This window comes from Lytechinus variegatus, chromosome 7 (genome assembly GCF_018143015.1).
Source record: "Lytechinus variegatus isolate NC3 chromosome 7, Lvar_3.0, whole genome shotgun sequence".
Taxonomy (NCBI): domain Eukaryota; kingdom Metazoa; phylum Echinodermata; class Echinoidea; order Temnopleuroida; family Toxopneustidae; genus Lytechinus; species Lytechinus variegatus.
In genome coordinates this window covers 17,413,192-17,430,860 of record NC_054746.1, presented here as the reverse complement: position 1 = coordinate 17,430,860, position 17,669 = coordinate 17,413,192, and the positions used below count along the sequence as shown (strand labels likewise).

The window sequence follows — 17,669 nt, the reverse complement described above, 5'->3', positions numbered from 1 at the left end:
GGCTTCAAGTCTGCGCATTCTGTGTTAGAAGCATTGTGATTCAGTCGTTTTGTATACAGAAAACTGGGTTATATTTTAGTCTTCAAATTATGCATTTCATTTTAGACACTTCTATCACATCAGGATTTATGAATAAAGCTTATATTGTTGTGCTATGTAGCTGTAGGGTTTCCATTTGTCAATTTCAATATAAGTTCCAGTCTGGGTCTTTGAATCTGGAAAAAATAATTGCCATAGTGATCAAAAATATAGTTTAGCATAGTGCACTTCTGACTTGCATTGCCCTCAACCAATCACAAGTACACCTTGAAAATGTTACGACAATTACAATAATAAATTTTCAGAAAATTAACCCAATGAATACTGAATATCCTTATTTCCACCAAATGACCTGGTGACTTTTAAAATGACAATTTTCCATTTTTCACAGGGAAGTTTAATAAGTGCATGAATGCCCTTTATACCATATTATTTTTCTCAACCCATATTGTTTAAAAGGGAGAAATTACTTTTCGGTTGTGTTCACCCACCCAAACGGATATCCTTTGAATGTAATATTTTGGGAAATAAACATAACTGTAGACATATAACAGAGAGAAAGAGGTAGATCAATGACTGTTTCAGGATTTTATTAAAAACAAATGTTATTTATTTAGGTTTTCACATTGAAACCATTCTGACATTTCACATCTAAACTTTAATCACAATGTTTGAAAGAACATTCTACATGAATACTACTACAAGTATGATATCTACTTCTATTGATACAAGACACTACAATACATTACATAGATGTCTCCTTCAAGGGTGACATACTGCATGTCCATTGGGGAAGGGGGGGGGGTTGTTGACACTTTTGGCAAATGTACAATATTATTTAAATCTATGTACAGAATTCATTATTTTGAGTTGTTTTGTACATATATGTTCTGCATTGAAAATATGCAATGAAGTTTTCAAAATGTACATGGTCTTTCTATGAAAGGGTGGTGGTGACATATACTAGAGATGTTGAACCTATTTTTATCCAATTATTTTTTATATATTATTTGCTCAATAAACCTATCAAATATCAAAAATCTATTTCTCATTTAATAGGTATAACCAAGCTATTAACATGATCTCCATCATGCTTATAGGAATCGTGCTACACATTCAACAATCATTTTAAAAAATATCTGTCTTCAATTCTCATTGTTAATCTCTTGAAGTTACAGCACACCTATTTCCTGAGGCAATTGTCACTTCAATTTTTCATGTAATAAAGCTACATTTTTGTGAAAATTGTGAATTTCACCAAGGAGAGATGGCATACATCCTCCTCACATTCACCCTTTGGCAATAACTGGACCATATGACATAAATAGGCAATTCAGAGCATTTGATGTTTGGAATATGATATCATCTCTACGTATCTCATCCTTTAACAGTATAATGAGAAATGCAGCTGGAACATATGACATATGCAGTATAATGATAAATGCAACTGGACCATATGACTTAAATAGGCAATTTAGAGCATTTGATGTTTGGAACATGATATCATATCTACATATCCAATTCTTTAGCAGTATAAAATGACATATGCAGTATAATGATAAATGCAGCGGGCATGTACTCCTCACATCTTGCACAGGTCACATATCCAGCTTCCTGTAAGTAAAACACAGCAGTGAATGGCATGAATGATCATATGCACAAAAAATATCCCAACGCAAAAATAACAGTTCCTGTTCTGTAAAGTCAATAAAGTAAGAATGAATTTTTATCTTAATTTCTCAGTGAAACATCCCTGAAATAATTCATAATGTGCGGTATGTTACCAGAGAGAGTAGTCAATAAATTAAAGTCATCTGAATAACTAAGAGAGGTACCCTCATATGTATTACAATATACTAATGTGTGTTACAAAGCAACAAATACCTTCAATATATATCATTTTAATTAATCAAACCAATGTTCAGAGTTCAAATGATAAAGAAACAAAAATGCTCCACTTGTACTCATTCTACAGAATAGATGCATCTTAAATAGATTATTCAATTTATATTTATTATTATATCTCTCTTTCAAATACGTTTTTATCTGTAAGTTTAAGTTTTAAAAACTTGATCTTCACTTCATGAAAGTCTTCTTTCTTTCTTTTTTCCTGCTCAGTGGAGTTTCTATTTTTTTTCTCCTTTTTTTTATTTTCTACTTTTTTGTCTTCTTCTCTCATCTCTCATCTTCTTTTTCCCCCTTTCATTCTGAGAGGAGTTGGTTGATTATAAATATTCATTACACATTGTGTTATTGGAAAAATAAAAACTCTTAATATGATCTTCTTTCTTCCCTACTGAGCATTATGTAGATCAAACTTCTCATTCCATATATATTTAATATTTCTTGTTTCTTGCCTAAAGTGCTGTCATTTTTTTTACTCAAGTTTATTAAATATCTTGTAGACAAAAATCAATGAACCGTGATGGTGTAGATAAGAACATACCCATTGATTTTTTTTATTATTAAATAACATAAAATCTTCTTACCTTCAGGTGGTGCCTGCATGGGTGGATTGAGACAATACATATGGTATCCCCTATCACAGTCATCACAGAACAACAGTTGATCCTAGTAAATAACAAACCATAAACAGTTTCCATTGATATACTCATTAATTACATAGCAATCTGTATATTAGAATCTAGGAAATTTTTTCATGGAGCATTCTCCAGTGATTTTCACAGAATTTTTTCTGGGCTAATCAGATGCAAGGATTTTAAAATCGTTGATTGAAATCACTGACTACTTTGTTTCATGAGACAATTGATGCGATTGGTGATTTCAGGTTACATGTTGACATTTTGTTTTTTGGAGTTTGGCCAATTTTTGCATTTTCATTGAATGATTTGCTCTCAGCCAGTCAGATGCAAGGATTTCAGTAGCTTATAACAATAAACAGTGAAATTCATCGATTGTTTACTTCATGAAATGCTCCCCATATGCTTTTTAATTCAATCAACCTTACAAGAACTTGCATAAGCGGAGCGTTGTGGCTCAGTGGATTAGTCTCCAGACTTTGAAACATAGGGTCGTGGGTTCAAATCCCAGCCATGGCGTAATTTCCTTCGGCAAGAAATTTATCCATTGTGCTGCACTCAACCCAGGTGAGGTGAATGGGTACCTAGCAGGAATTTATTCCTTGAAATGCACTGAGCGCTGGAAGGCTGCTTGAGCTACAGCCAAGGTAATAATATCCAAGTCCCTTGGAAGCGCATAGAGACGTTATTCATAATGTGTTATGCGCTATACAAGAACTGTCTATTATTATTATAATACAGTGCAGGTTCCATAGAAAATCTTTGTGGTGATATCACTGTGTTGTAACACTGGCAAATGGTGGATAATATCAAATGGTATAAAATATGAACAGCGCGGAGAGGGCATTTAAGAATGAAACAATGTGTGCAGATCATCTCTTCAAAATGCATGCAACAATTGATTAAACAGCGAGAGACTTTGTGTTGACCTGTAGGCATTGGTGTTAGATCGATATTTGTTTCAGCATAGCGCCAAACTTGAAATGATGCTGGACAAGAGACAAATCTCTCTTAGTTCTTGAGCAGTCAATAATTTGATTTGCATGATTTTCTTAAAGGAGAATGAAACCATTGGAACAAGATAGCTTGTGTGAAAACAGAAAAATCAAAGAAACAGATCAACAAAAGTTTGATAAAAATCGGACAAATAATGACAAAGTTATGAGCATTTGAATATTACGATCACTTATACTATGGAGATAGCAAATTGGCAATGCGACAAAGATGTGTGATGTCACTTGTGAACAACTCTCCCGATTACTTTAGTATATATTTCACTTGAATTGCCTCTTTTATCACATCTATCCATAGATCATGTGTTCTTTCTACATGAAGGCATGTAATACATACTTTTTAAGAATAAATCATGGATAAAGAGTTTGTATCATCATAAGAAAAAGTAAAAAAGAGACATTTTGAGGGTATTTTATAGTCCACCAAAGGGAAAGTTGTTCATCAGTGACATCACACATCCTTGTCGCATTGCCAATGGGAGGATCTCCATAGCATTAGTGATTGCAATATTCAAATGCTCATAACTTTCTCATTATTTGTCCGATTTTTCTCAAACTTTCTTTATTCTTATTTTTTTATTTTTCTGTTTCTACACAAGCCTATTTGTTCCAAAGGTTTCATTCCCCTTTAAATTCAGGGGTTTTGTAGCTACGGAAAGCAATCTTTATTGTGCTTCCAACACCAACACTGAACTTGAAAACAACAAATGCTCTCATGAGATATGAATGAGATTGATATCATCAAATATCTGAAATGGATATGATCGATGCTCTGCAATGACAACACTTCTCATTTAATCAAATGTTTTTGAGAGATGAAAGAGTGATGCGGCTGAAAACATGTCAAGTATAGCCTTATGGATTGCTCTAATATTTGTAACAAATGAAATATATTTTGGTAAATATAAAATATAATATTTGTAAATAAAAGTAAAGTGAATCAATGAAACAAATTTCTATTGCAAAATTAAGAATTTCTTTAAATTGTAGAGGGCAGCACACAGAACTTACATCATTGTCTGAAGTGCCACAGAGTCCGCATGACTTGCACTCGATGCACTGCCAACGGTAACCTTTGACCTTCTGTATCATGGTATCAGTGAACTGGAGACAGGTTGGATGGCCTGCATGAGTCAAATGGAAATACATAGAATGGCTCGCCACTTAACGCTCTAGAAACAAATTACAGTGTTTTTGTTATGGAGCTGAAGCCTGAAGCCTTTCAAAAGAAACATTGCGAAACATGGGTATATTTGCACAAAAATCTGTTCAACTTGGGGAAAATTTTGACTAAGGAGTGGACAGTGGTAATTAACACATCTTTTGGATAATTTTGACTAAGAATTTGCTTTGACTAAGACAAGTTCACTTGAATCTTATTGGAGTTATAAAATATGAAAGTATGGCTCAATACTGATAATTTTTAATTCATAAGCTGATCATCATACGCGAGGAGATTGAGGTGTTAACCCTGCCCCCCCCCCCTTCTCTCAAGATAGTAATGTAGTAAAATTACACCTCTGTTTGTAACTTGTCAGTGAATGTTCAAGTTGCATTATTAGCATTATGTAAGAAATTAAGTGGATTGTGAATACATTTAATGAAGAATACCATTTACTTGGTATTATGATGTTATAGCTCTCCACTCAAACACCCCACTGGTTAAATGAAATACCACCATGAGGATAGATAAATAATATTGATAATAATAACACATAGAGCATGGAAATTTATTTTCAGTGGAGATATGAAAAAAAAAACGTGAAATGTACAATGAGATGAAATATAGTGGTGGCAGCTTAACTTTGATGAAATTTCAATTTTCATGAATTTATTTTATAGTATTACTCAAATTGAAACTGAATTTGACATAAGACCTCCATACATTATTCATCACCTACCAAAAATATTCATATCCAAATGGATTTCCATCTGTATGCCCTCAACTTTGAAACTGATATTATATTTCAGTCTCACTGCATATAATCTGTGTTAGGTGTCTCACCTGATCTACCACAGTCTGAACACGAGATGAGATCTTCCGGCATCCTCGTCTTCTTGTTCTCGGTGGCATCACCAAGGCAGAAGTCACAGTAATTATTGGTTTCTGGTTGACCTCCTTTACTTGACTTGGTAACTTCACCAACTGAGGTGATAAAAACAAAACAAAAAATGTGTGAATACAAAAGACTTTGATTGGACATCACTTGTGCATGTAGAGCAAAAAGCAAAATGACTCACTGTTTAACCCTTAAAAGACTGGGGGCCGATTCAGCCCCCCCCCCCGACATTTTCCGCGCTAAATCCACCGCGAAACTTTTTTTTTTTAGTTCATTACAGCAAACTTTTGATTTTACACTTTAAATCAGCAATAAGACTTTTGCAGAGAATTTTTTGATCTTATAGTTTTGTAGATTATGCCAGGGTAACTCAAGTGCCAATAAGGGGGGGGGCTGAATTCATAGGTGTTGAAATAGCCCAGTCTATTAAGGGTTAAACCTATTTTTTTCCCCATCATATCAGTCAGCATTTCCTTCTTACAGAAGTTTACCGACTCCTGACACCACAACATCACTTCTTTCTTTTACTTTGTTCTGTTTTGTGCATCCTCCATGTTCAGACCATCCTCACCATAACCTATCATGTAATCTCCAACTGATACAACGGAGTCTGATTGGAGGTATATCAATGTCGCCGTAGGTTCTTCAATTGCAAACATCCTCATCTCTTTGACATAATGTAAATGTATAATGCCAATGCATATGTAATACATGAATTTTGTTGACATGTAGTAAAAGCTACCTATACATTCTTTAAATGCCTGGATACACTGCATCCTTGATACAAATGGTGCCCATCTACAGTGTATTAATGTGTAAAATTTATGCTGTATCAAATAAAAGTTCATGTTTAACTAAAATCAAAAGAAACATCATCTTACATGTTTCATAGCAAGTAGTTTTCATAACCTGTTGACTACCAAATTCTATAATGCCCTAGCTTTTTTACAGGGAACACTTAGTTCCAATAGGCAATGGATTTCGAGGCCACATTTACCACTTCATATTATATATACAAGTTACAGACTTTATTTGGAAGAGATGATAACACTGACACACAATATCATAATTCCTTCATCTATGAACAATACATTGTTCCTGAGAAAATTGCAAAATTTTATTAATGAGAAACTTTAATCATATTAAATGCATTGCTGTTGGAAGGAGAATGCTATTGAAACAAAATGACATTGACATCTTTGAATTAAACTTTCATACTATAGGCCTACATATATGTACATATTTGAGGGGAGGGGTGAGGGGGCATGCAGTAACAGGTTCATGTCAAGGGGAAAATCTGCACCTACTAAGACATGCCTTCTAGTATTAAAGATATCCATCTTTAATGGACATCAAAGGGACAGTATACCAAAACAGCCAAAATAAAAAAAAAATCATTCATCCAAAGGTCTTGTATATACATTTTTTAAAATTTTCTGTTGAGCACCCTTCATTTCTCTATACTCCCTAATCAAGAGTCTTTTTGTTTCAGAAATGTGCAATGCGTACTCCATCCCTTCTGCATCAAAAGATACCAAGTACAGTGAATGATTTCAAGTTTAGTGTTGGTGCTGGTGTAATTCTATCACTTGTTTTGGTTTGTGCTGATGTGAAAATTGGCTCAACACCATAAGGTAAACACTAAACTTAAAATTACCCACTGTAGTTTAATAAGACACTACCTCATAGAAGCATGCATCAGACTTGAATGGATCTATTCATTTCATTCTTCTTTTTTTTGCCAATGCAAGGGTTCAACCACAGGGAAAAGGAAAGGAGACAAACACAGGGCCTCCTTTCTTTCATTCCAGTTCCTGGCATCATCAGACTCAAACAATATCTTATTACCATTACAAAATGCCAGGGGGTCAACCACTTCAGGGAAAGGGAGGGGGTGTACAAACAAAACAAGCCCCCTCCCGGTTCCATTCACGTGCCCTGCTTAGCTGTGACTTACGACTGTCTTCGCTTGCGCTTGTCACAGCAGACACAGAGGCAGCTTCTAGATCCATAGTGTTCTTGACTGGATGCTTACGTGGGTCAGTCACTGGTTCCAGGGGTGACGGCTGGGATTCCGGCTCCTCCATGCTGGTGTCCAGGTCTCCTTGGTGGGTGTGTTGGGTGTGGTAGTTCAAACCCTGCCGGTTCTTGTACCGTTTCTTGCAGACTGTTTTACGAGAGCAAACAGAAACAAAAGTGGGTATCACCATGTTTTGTCTTCAAACAGCATTGTAAGATCATTGGTCTCATAACTAGTGCTACATGCACTCCACCCTCTAAAGCTACTCTACATCCCACAAATACTGCTTAACTACTTCCTACAACTTTTTTCTACTCAACTTTCTACAACTAATACTACGCCACTTCTGAGCTAATCACACAGCAAAGCATCACAGCAAACCATTCCATACAAGCAATACAAAGAAATATTTGAATGATTGGTACTTCAAATATTTCCATTTAATGCATTCAATGACATACAGACGGGGAGCCCTGACAACAGATGACCCCAAACTTTTATTCGAATTTGGATTATTTCTAAATTTCATACCTGTGAAGGCCTACAATATCTTGGCAGATGCCTTATGTCTCTGAGCAAGTGCTTTGAGCAAGTGCTTTGCTTACTCATTACAAAATAATTTAGAATAACCAACATACTTTTAAAGACAACATGTAGTCAATTATTCTTCCATCCCATTTAAATTAATTTTATTCATAATGAAATGGCTGATTTTTTAATGTGCCTATATGCCCCCCCCCCCCATCGAACAAAAAAGGTGTTTGCTAATTATGTCACTGAATGCATTGCCATATTTAGTGTAAAAGCTCCAATTTACATAGCATTTTCGATACAACAAATGAAGAAATTGAGACATGCTTTTATACAATCCTTCACTTTAAAATGCTCGACTGACTTGTAAAGCTTACAACAGGTATGTTGGTTTACATGTTGAAGACCTGGAGCTATACACTTTTACCTTTACATGCATAAGGTCTATCTTCAGCAGTTAGTAGTGGCATCTCACCATCTCCTCCTCCTCCTCCTCCTCCTCCACCACCTCCCCCTCCTCGTGATCGTCGTCCTCCTCCCGTACCACGCCCCTGTAGCAAAGGGAAAAAAATACCAGACTGATTTATCCTACTCGAAAATAAAAACAACCTGTTTGGATACTATTACTGGTCAAATCTAGTAATAATAATGCATTACATTTTTTTAATTATTATTACAGTATAATAAGTCAAAGTTTTTACATTATTCAAACTTTATAGTCTGGTTTATCCATTTTCATAAAAAGTCCATGAATTGCAACGTACACACATGAAATAAAAACAAATACCGGTAGTCAAATACAATATCAAATACAGTACCAAGAGAATTAAGTATAACCATGACCCTAGGGTAGACTAGAAACTAAATTTGTCCATTATCATGGTGTTTGTATTTCTAATCTATACAAAAAATAAATGTACACAAAATATCTTGTCATAAAATGCAACAATTAACATACTTAATAGAACCAAAAATGGTAAAAGACAGAAAATGAAAAGAGTGTAATGTGCAGATAATTTAAAGAGAGTTCATAAAAAGGGCATGTTGCAGAAAGAGATGCATTGTAAATATAATTCTGAAATATAGAACACATTTCCAAATTGCATGCTACTAATTACTTAAAACTCAAGTTGCATTTGATTTGAGGAACTGCATTCAATTGAAATTCTTTCTGAAATGGGACCCTAGACCCCCAAACACATCCTACCTTCTTCTGCTTCTTTTTACGAGACGACACCTCGTAGTCTTCGTCGCTCTCTGAGCCCGGTCTGTCAATCTCACCAGCATCAGGGAATACGTCATCAGCTTCAAGGTGTCTCAGGATATCCTCTGATTCTTGATGGACTGGGTGGATGGTGATGCCTCCGTATTGTGTCGGGTCATGCTCAGGGTTGATGGCCGTCTCTACTGGGACTTCACCTGAATAATCACCTGTTTCACAAATTCGATATTTACTTTCACATCTCTCATATAAAATACATCAGATACACACATAAAGTACAAAACAACTATAAAATTCATTAATAAATTAATAACAAGCGTATAATGTTGATTTCACATGGTCATGGAGCAGTCAATGCAAGTTTTGAGTTATGAGAGGAATAAATGCCAGGTTTTTTTCAAAATTCATAACAATCATAAATAAAATGTGTTTGTCATCATCTGCATACTTATTGTTGTGAATGTAACATCAATTTGCAATTAAGTAAGGTCTAAAATGTCATAAATTTTATATTTTACATCATATTTTGATTTTTGAAGTATTTAGTGTGAGGCTTTCATGATATTTCTCTTTTCATTCAAATCATGTTGTGTATGAGGTGGGTGAGGTCTTAAACAAAACACCCAAACAGCTCGGTTGCCTTTGGATCAGTTTACAAAACAAAGTGAGTAGGATCACCAAGCCATACACATTTTTAGTCCTGCTTACCAAGGTCTGCCCCTAAGGCTTCAGCAAGAATTCTGTTCTCTGCAATATCTACTGGGACAGGCTGGTGATTCTTGCGCTTCTTCCTCCATCTCCTGGAAGGGTAGGTGTACAGTTGGCCCCGTTCCTGACCCTGGGCTCTATGACGCTTCTGGAACCACAAGAAGCAGTTATTCTGGGCTACACCAGTCTGAGAGTCAAGAAAAGGAAGTCTCATCTTCCGTTCTGACATCATCCGAGAATTGAAATTAGAAGCATTTTCTAAGGCTTCCTTGTAGAACTGCTCAACATCCGTCCTGAAATCACAAGAAAAAATATATATATTTGAATAAAATCGTTAATTGCAACTTTCCTGTCTTTTCCCTCCTCTTTTCTTTCCTCTCATTCTTCGGGCAAAATGTCTCTTTGCTTGTCAAATTTTCAAACTTTACTACTGAGTGAAAGAGAAATGCATCTGTAGGACCATTGTCGAAAGAAAAAGGTTATACTTTTCTGTTTACAAAATGCAAAATAGGATCTCCAACCAAGAGCTCAATAATGACTACACCATTCACAATCCTCACAGAATTGACTTCATCATTGAAGTGGTGCAGAAATTCTGACTTGACATAATCATCATTCAGGTAACAAAACTTCATTTCTTCCACATATGAGCTAATTACAAATTAAGACATCTTGGAGGCATTTCATAAAAGGACTTGTCAGACATTTTATGCGAAGAGTATCATTTTATCCGAGGGGGCATAGTTAGCAACATTGCTTCTCAGGCTCAGCCAATGAAAATCCGGGAAAGATGTCAGATCTGAATTGGGCCTATACTGTATACACTGTACCTGCAACTGTGATGATTATGAAACTGAAAAGAAAGCTCGTTCTCACTAGGCGCTATCAGAAAAATCATATTTTTAGAAGTCGGCTGGTGCGAAAATGTCATGATATAACGCCCTCAACTGAGTTGAGGGCGTTGAACATGGTTTCATGCCATTCTAGACCAAAAGCTTCAGTCTCTAATATGTTGGTTGTTCCGCTGAACTTCGTTGGCTCCACTCACCAAATACAAAGACAGAAGTTCTAGCTTGATCTGTACAGGGGACTCAATGGCCATATGTTTATGTATTAAGTTCAAATAAAACAGGGAAGTAAAGTTGCGTGACAGCTGAAGTAAGACACTATTTTTTCCCCTTTCAAGTTTATCTATATCTCAAGGGTTGAAGGACCAAATATTGAGGTATTTATTTTTCTTTGTTTGAAATCACCTTCTCGTAATCATCAAATCCCATGTGAACTCGGTCAGTAATAAAATTGTATATTTGAGAACATTTTGTTAAATCCTAATCAAATTTGGTCCGTAGAGAGCCAGCGGATATGAACTTCAATTTTGAGTGTTGTGAGGTGTTTGTGAATCTGACTCCGCCAATCAAGCAGGGTTGTTTTGAGCGTATACGAACAGCTGTGAAAGACGTCATCCCTGCTGCGATGGGCTCGAGATTAGTCTCGGTATCCAGACACAGTATGTTTCAGCCGTTGTATATTTTTTATTACGATTTGAGCTCTGTTAATTATGAAAATTAAATTACTATTTTGAAAATAATTTTGTAGAATTCGTGCGAAATAAGTATTAAGAGCAAAAGTGCAAGTAAACTTCAAAAATTTTGTTTGATAAGTGATTTTTTGTTGGAAAGTGTCTGAATGTCTAGAATATGGTATTGTTAATGAAAGTCGTATTTTTGGATGGCACAGAAAGCTCCTTTCATGAATTTAATTTAGAAATAGGTTTACATGCATGAGATATGTTTCATGAATTTGATATCTGATTATGGACCTTTGTTATGGTGTTAATTATTATTGTGAAGATATTATGAAAAAAATACGATAAGACAATAATGAGGCAATAGTGATGAGACATTAATGAGACAATAAATATTGAGACAATAATAATAATTATTATTACAATTATAATTATCATTATAAAATGCTGATGATTACAATTATAATCATAATTATAATGATAGTAATTATAATTGTAACAATTATTGAGACAATGTTAATGAGACATCAATAATAATTATAAAAATAATTATAACTAGAGATGCTCGGCGGGTCGCGCAGCCGAGCACATGTGTCCCCCGAACCCACCGCGTCATCTGTCATCGCGATAAACAGAGATCACACAGAAATTTGACAAAAAATACAATTATCATGGCAACAATGACCCTAGCATACAGGTCCCCCAAGTCCATCTACTATCCAAGTGTGGTTGGAAAGTGACTTATGGTTGCGGAGAAAGAGAGTCTTGCATGTTAACTTCAACGTTGACCTGAAAATGACCTTTGACCATACCATGTGACCTCTGACTGCAGTTTAACATGCAGGTCACCCAAGTCCATCTACCATCCAAGTTTGGTTGAAAAGTGACTTACGGTTGCAGAGTAAGGTGTCATAAGAGAGTCTTGCATGTAAACTTTAACATTGACCTGAAAATGACCCTTGACCATACCATGTTACCTCCGACTGCAGCATAACATGCAGGTTCCCCAGTCCATCTATCATCCAAGTTTGGATGAAAAGTGACTTACCGTTGCAGAGTTAGGTGTCATTAGAGAGTCTTGATGTAAACTTTAACGTTGACCTGAAAATGACCTTTGACCTTACCATGTGACCTCCGACTGCAGCATAACATGCAGGTACCCCAAATCCATCTACTATCCAAGTTTGGTTGAAAAGTGGCTTACGGTTTCAGTTAGGTGTCATAAGAGAGTCTTGCATGTAAACTTTAATGTTGACCTGAAAATGACCTTTGACCTTACCAAAGACTATCGATTTTGCCCACACCAAAATCGATAGGCTTCTTCACTATACCATACTCAACCTTCATGCCAAATGCAGCTGATAGAGCGCTCACAAGGAAATCTCTGCGGCGGTGGCACGACGAGGCCAAATCCATAGTATCCTCCGAACTCTGTTCGGGGGATGGAATTATAATTCTAGTAATTATAATTATAAGCCTTATTGAGACAATAATAATTATCATTACATTAATCATTATTATTACAAAATAATTGTAATGATAACAATTATAATTATAATGATAGTAATTATAATTGTAATAATTACTGTCACAATAATATTAATGAGATATCAACAATAATCATTATAATAATACGTATAATTAAAATAATTATAATCATATTAATTATAATTATAGGCCTTATAATTATTAAGACAATATTAACTATTATTACAATAATAATTATTATAATGAAATAATTATAAAAACAATTATAATGAAAGTAATTATAATTGTAATAATTACTGAGACAGTAATTGATAAGTCATCAATAAAATCATTAATAATCTTTTGTTATTGATACTAAGATAACACCGCGTGTAGAGCTGCCAATTTAGATTTTTTTTTTAAATTGAATTGGCCGATAAATATCATGAATCATAAAATACTTTTTTCGGTCAAAAAATATCATAACACAGTAAAAAAAATATCATAACACATGGTAAATGATATTTTTTGACTGAAACAAATATTTCACGATTCGTAATATTTATTAGCCGATGAAAGTGTTTTTAAATCTTAGACTGCAGCTCTACACGCGTGTGGTATCGATAACAAAAGATTCTAAAATGGCGACGTAAACAGACTGGGTAAGTTAAGCTCGTGCTCTTATGTTTTTTTTCAAATTTAGTACTATTTATTTAATAAATATAGGCCCTAATTAAATTTAGTACTAACGGGGAGTTTGGGCCCATTTACGTGAATTTGGGCTCCAAACCTAATGGACAAGTGTTAATTTAGCCTAACTTGGATCATGGGAATCTCATCCCTACACGGAGATAAATGGGATCCAATACCAGGCGTCATTGGGGAGTAAGCCCACGAAGTAAATTCTTTTTACTCCCCAGACGCCTCCAGACTACCTTTAGACTAGACCAAAAGCTTCGGTCTCTGTTTAGTTGGTTGTTCAGCTGAACTCCGTTGGCTTCACTCACCAAATACAGAGACCGAAGTTCTAGCGCAATCTGTACAGGGGACTCAATGGCCATAGGCCTATGTTTATGTACTTAAGATCGGATAAAACGGGGAAGTGAATTTGCATGACAGCTGAGGTAAGTCACTGTTTTTGTTCCTTTTAACTTCATTTTTCTCTGTTTTTTTGGCAATTAATGCCAAGAGGGAATATAAATTTGCATTTTGGTCGCGTTAATTTTCAAATTTTTTATTCATTAAAGACAAAATTTGAAGAGCCCCCGGGGGGGGCCACTTCCATTCACGAGTGGATACCATGCGCGACCATGGGGTCTCGAAAAGCACCCTAAACACGGAATTTCCATATTCTGAAAATGCACCCCTTAACAAGTATTGGCGTGTGAAACCCTACCCTTAACAAGAATTGGAAACAAAACGATACTCTTGGCAAATATTCCCTGAAATGAGCCCCTAAGCGAGTACAGGAATGTTTTATTGTTACGGGTACGTCCTTCGGTCGTCGGCTTTACCTTATTTGGTTTAGTACGACCCCACCTTCTACACCTCGCGCAAATCGGACTCTAAACACGAAGTGTTGGGGCAAAATGGACATCCTTTATAAAACATTTTAATTTTGTTTTATCATCCCCGCAAATTCGACCCTAAACACGTAATTTTCCTAGCGAAATAGACACCCTTTTTCATTATTTTTGTGTTTTTGACACCCTTATCACGTTACGTACGTAACGTGCCTTATCCTGAAAAGGACATCCTTTTTACGTGTTTTTTTGGTCGCGCATGGTATCCACTCGTCAATGTAAGTGGCCCCCCCCCCCCGGGAAGAGCCCCAATGGGGGGACTTTGCATTGCACGTCCCCTAATGGTGGCTGCATGATAGCGAGCCGTCTGTGTACGAGGAGATATTTTTTAAAAAAAATGTTAAAAAAATCCTCGCAACAGACGGCTGCCAGCTGTCTACCTTAAGATTAGACAGGAATAACCGTCGTTTCTGGGGATTTATTCAACAATTTCTGATATTTTACTATCATCCCCTTCGTCATGTTCGTATTGGTGAGTGGAGCCAACGTAGTTCAGCGGAACAACCAAAATACAGAGACTGAGCTTTTGGTCTAGCCTTCCTTCAGCCTTTCCTTAATTTCGGGCTTCACCATGTTCACCCTCTCTCTCTCGCTTCCTTTCTCCAATCAGTCCCACAAACTGAAAAGCATGTCGTCGAGGTTTTTTGTCTGGACTCAAGCATTTTTTTTAAGTTAGATTTAGCTGAGTAAGTCGAGGTCTATCACGAAATGTACAACATCATGATGTTAAATATTCTTCATCTGTTACTTACCCTGATTTCTGTGATCCTATGTACACGGGATTCGATTGCACTGACATTTTAAAATCTGATCGAAAAGCTAGCACAGACGGTACCGACAAAGGCAAAAAAACTAATTTCCGACGAAAACTGAAGTTATAGGTAGGTTTGATCGGAAATTGCAAGTATAAATACGAGTGTTTAGATAAAATCGCCGAAAGTTTCAGCTCATCATCCCTCTTATCTTTTATTAACAGCGCCATCTAGAGAGCTCTAGGGGAGGTTTACCCAGCCTGAAGAAACTAAGTTTGTCACGGTTGTAAAAATAGCAGAAAAAATAATAAATAATTATCGAGGTTTGAGGAAAATCCGTTAAGGATTAAGAAAGTGATCAAAATTTTAAGTTTTGGATTTGTGACGTCATGAACGAGTAGCTGCCCCATATGTTATGTACTAATAATATAAAATGCACAAATTTCATATTTTTTTATGGTTCCTGATGACTTATTTTTGTTTTATATTCATGATCGGGTGTGAAACGATGAGCAATGATTTGTCTATTGATATACAAAAGGTAAAGTAAAACCATTTTCAATTTTCTGAGAAAATTACTTTTCATTGATTTTTACCATTCGCTATTTCGGAATACTGCTCGTATATGACGTCACAAATCAAATAATTAAGATTCTAATTTTCTCAAACCTTCTGCAATATTTTAATAATTTTTTGTTGTTATTTTTACAATTTTCATTTCATTTTCATTTCATTTATTTTCCACAAATCAATCAAAATACAAAGAAAAACATACAACTCATTCCGAAATAGTATGCATAATTACAATATAAAAGCAGATTCTAAGTGGATGGACCTAAAGTAAAGCAAAAGCTTGTTGTGGATAGGCCCTTAATTAATAGGCCCTGACAATAAACTTTTTGTCAGGGTGAACTTCCCTTTAGAAGTGGAATTTCAAGCTGAGGTTGTTTTTTTTCAATTGTGTGTTTTATTGAATCTACATAATAACCATAATTATGTACATAGAATTTAATACAATTCAACATAAACAATCAAAAAGAAAGAGAGGAAAAAGAGATAATAATAAAATAAAAAAGATACGAGTATTAAAAAACTCAAATATATGGCTCAAACTCGAGGACTTGGTAATCTGCTCTATTTACGGTGGCAACAAAGCACTGTAAGGTGTAAAATGTACAATAATTTTATTATTCTAAAAAGTCGGGAATGCAATAAAAAAATTACATATTCAAGTCTACAGATTCAACATCACAGATCCATTTTCAAAACGTGTCGGGAGCTTATTTTCTTCTTTTCTAAATTATATTTCGCTTACGTTTGCTTCTTGAGAAATTAAGATTTTAAAAGTGGATAATTCATTTTTATATTGACAAGAGTAAATCAAATAAGTTACTAACTTATAAGAAGTAAGGGACACAAAATGACTTGTAAAATAGAAAATTTTGACTGTGTTTTCGTTCCAATAAGTATAATAAAAACTGCCATTTGGTACTATACTTTCATTTTACAAAATAAGAGAACTAACAGTTTCTTTCTGTAACATGTTTATTAAAAATGTAGTTCGGTGAAGCTGTTAATCTTATGTGAAAAACCATTTACGCCATGGCTTTACAAAACAGCTTAAAATAAGAACGTAATTTTGTTTCTACTGTAAAACTAAAAATATTTATTATATCTTATCCTAATACTTCGCACCACGATTATCTTTCCTTTTTTCCGAAATTTATGTCTTATTAGGAGGTGCTGGGTGTTAAAGGTCAAGTCCACCCCAGAAAAATGATGATTTGAATCAAAAGAGAAAATTAAATGAGCATAATATGCAGAAAATTTCATCAAAATCGGATGTAAAATGAGAAAGTTGTGACATTTTAAAGTTTCGTGTTTCTTTTCACAAAACAGTTGTATGCACAACTCAGCAACATGCAAATGCAAGAGCCGATGATGTCCCCCATGCACTCACTATTTCTTTTGTTTTTTATTGTTTGAATAAAAATATTGTACAATATTTCAATTTTTACAGATTTGACAATAAGAACCAACTTTGACTGAACCATAAAATTTTAAAGCAATGGTAATTCCACATTTAGGGAAGATACAAACTTTGTATTACAGGACAATAAGGGAAAAATAACAATATTTCATATTTCATATAAAGAAATACAAAAAGAAATAGTGAGTGGATGACATCATCAGTTCCCTCATTTGCATA

The 17,669-nt window shown here is 35.0% G+C and overlaps 1 protein-coding gene across 3 annotated transcripts; it reads right to left on the bottom strand.

The window, feature by feature from the left end:
* Nucleotides 1-612: 612 nt before the first annotated feature.
* On the bottom strand, nt 613-15,579 carry LOC121418601 (zinc finger protein ubi-d4 B-like). Of its 3 annotated transcripts, none has more exons than XM_041612566.1 (9): nt 15,461-15,579; nt 10,134-10,426; nt 9,411-9,634; nt 8,631-8,754; nt 7,688-7,819; nt 5,598-5,738; nt 4,604-4,716; nt 2,529-2,610; nt 613-1,653 (listed from the first exon to the last, which is right to left on the bottom strand). In XM_041612566.1, exons 1-9 carry the CDS (start codon nt 15,505-15,507, stop codon nt 1,622-1,624), a joined length of 1,188 nt encoding a protein of 395 aa, XP_041468500.1. In that variant the 5' UTR covers nt 15,508-15,579; the 3' UTR covers nt 613-1,621. The 3 variants fall into 3 exon arrangements, with proteins under 3 accessions (XP_041468500.1, XP_041468499.1, XP_041468497.1); XM_041612565.1 differs by having other exon boundaries at nt 7,610-7,819; nt 8,679-8,754; XM_041612563.1 differs by having other exon boundaries at nt 7,610-7,819; nt 15,461-15,578.
* Between the last annotated feature and the right edge of the window lie 2,090 nt (nt 15,580-17,669).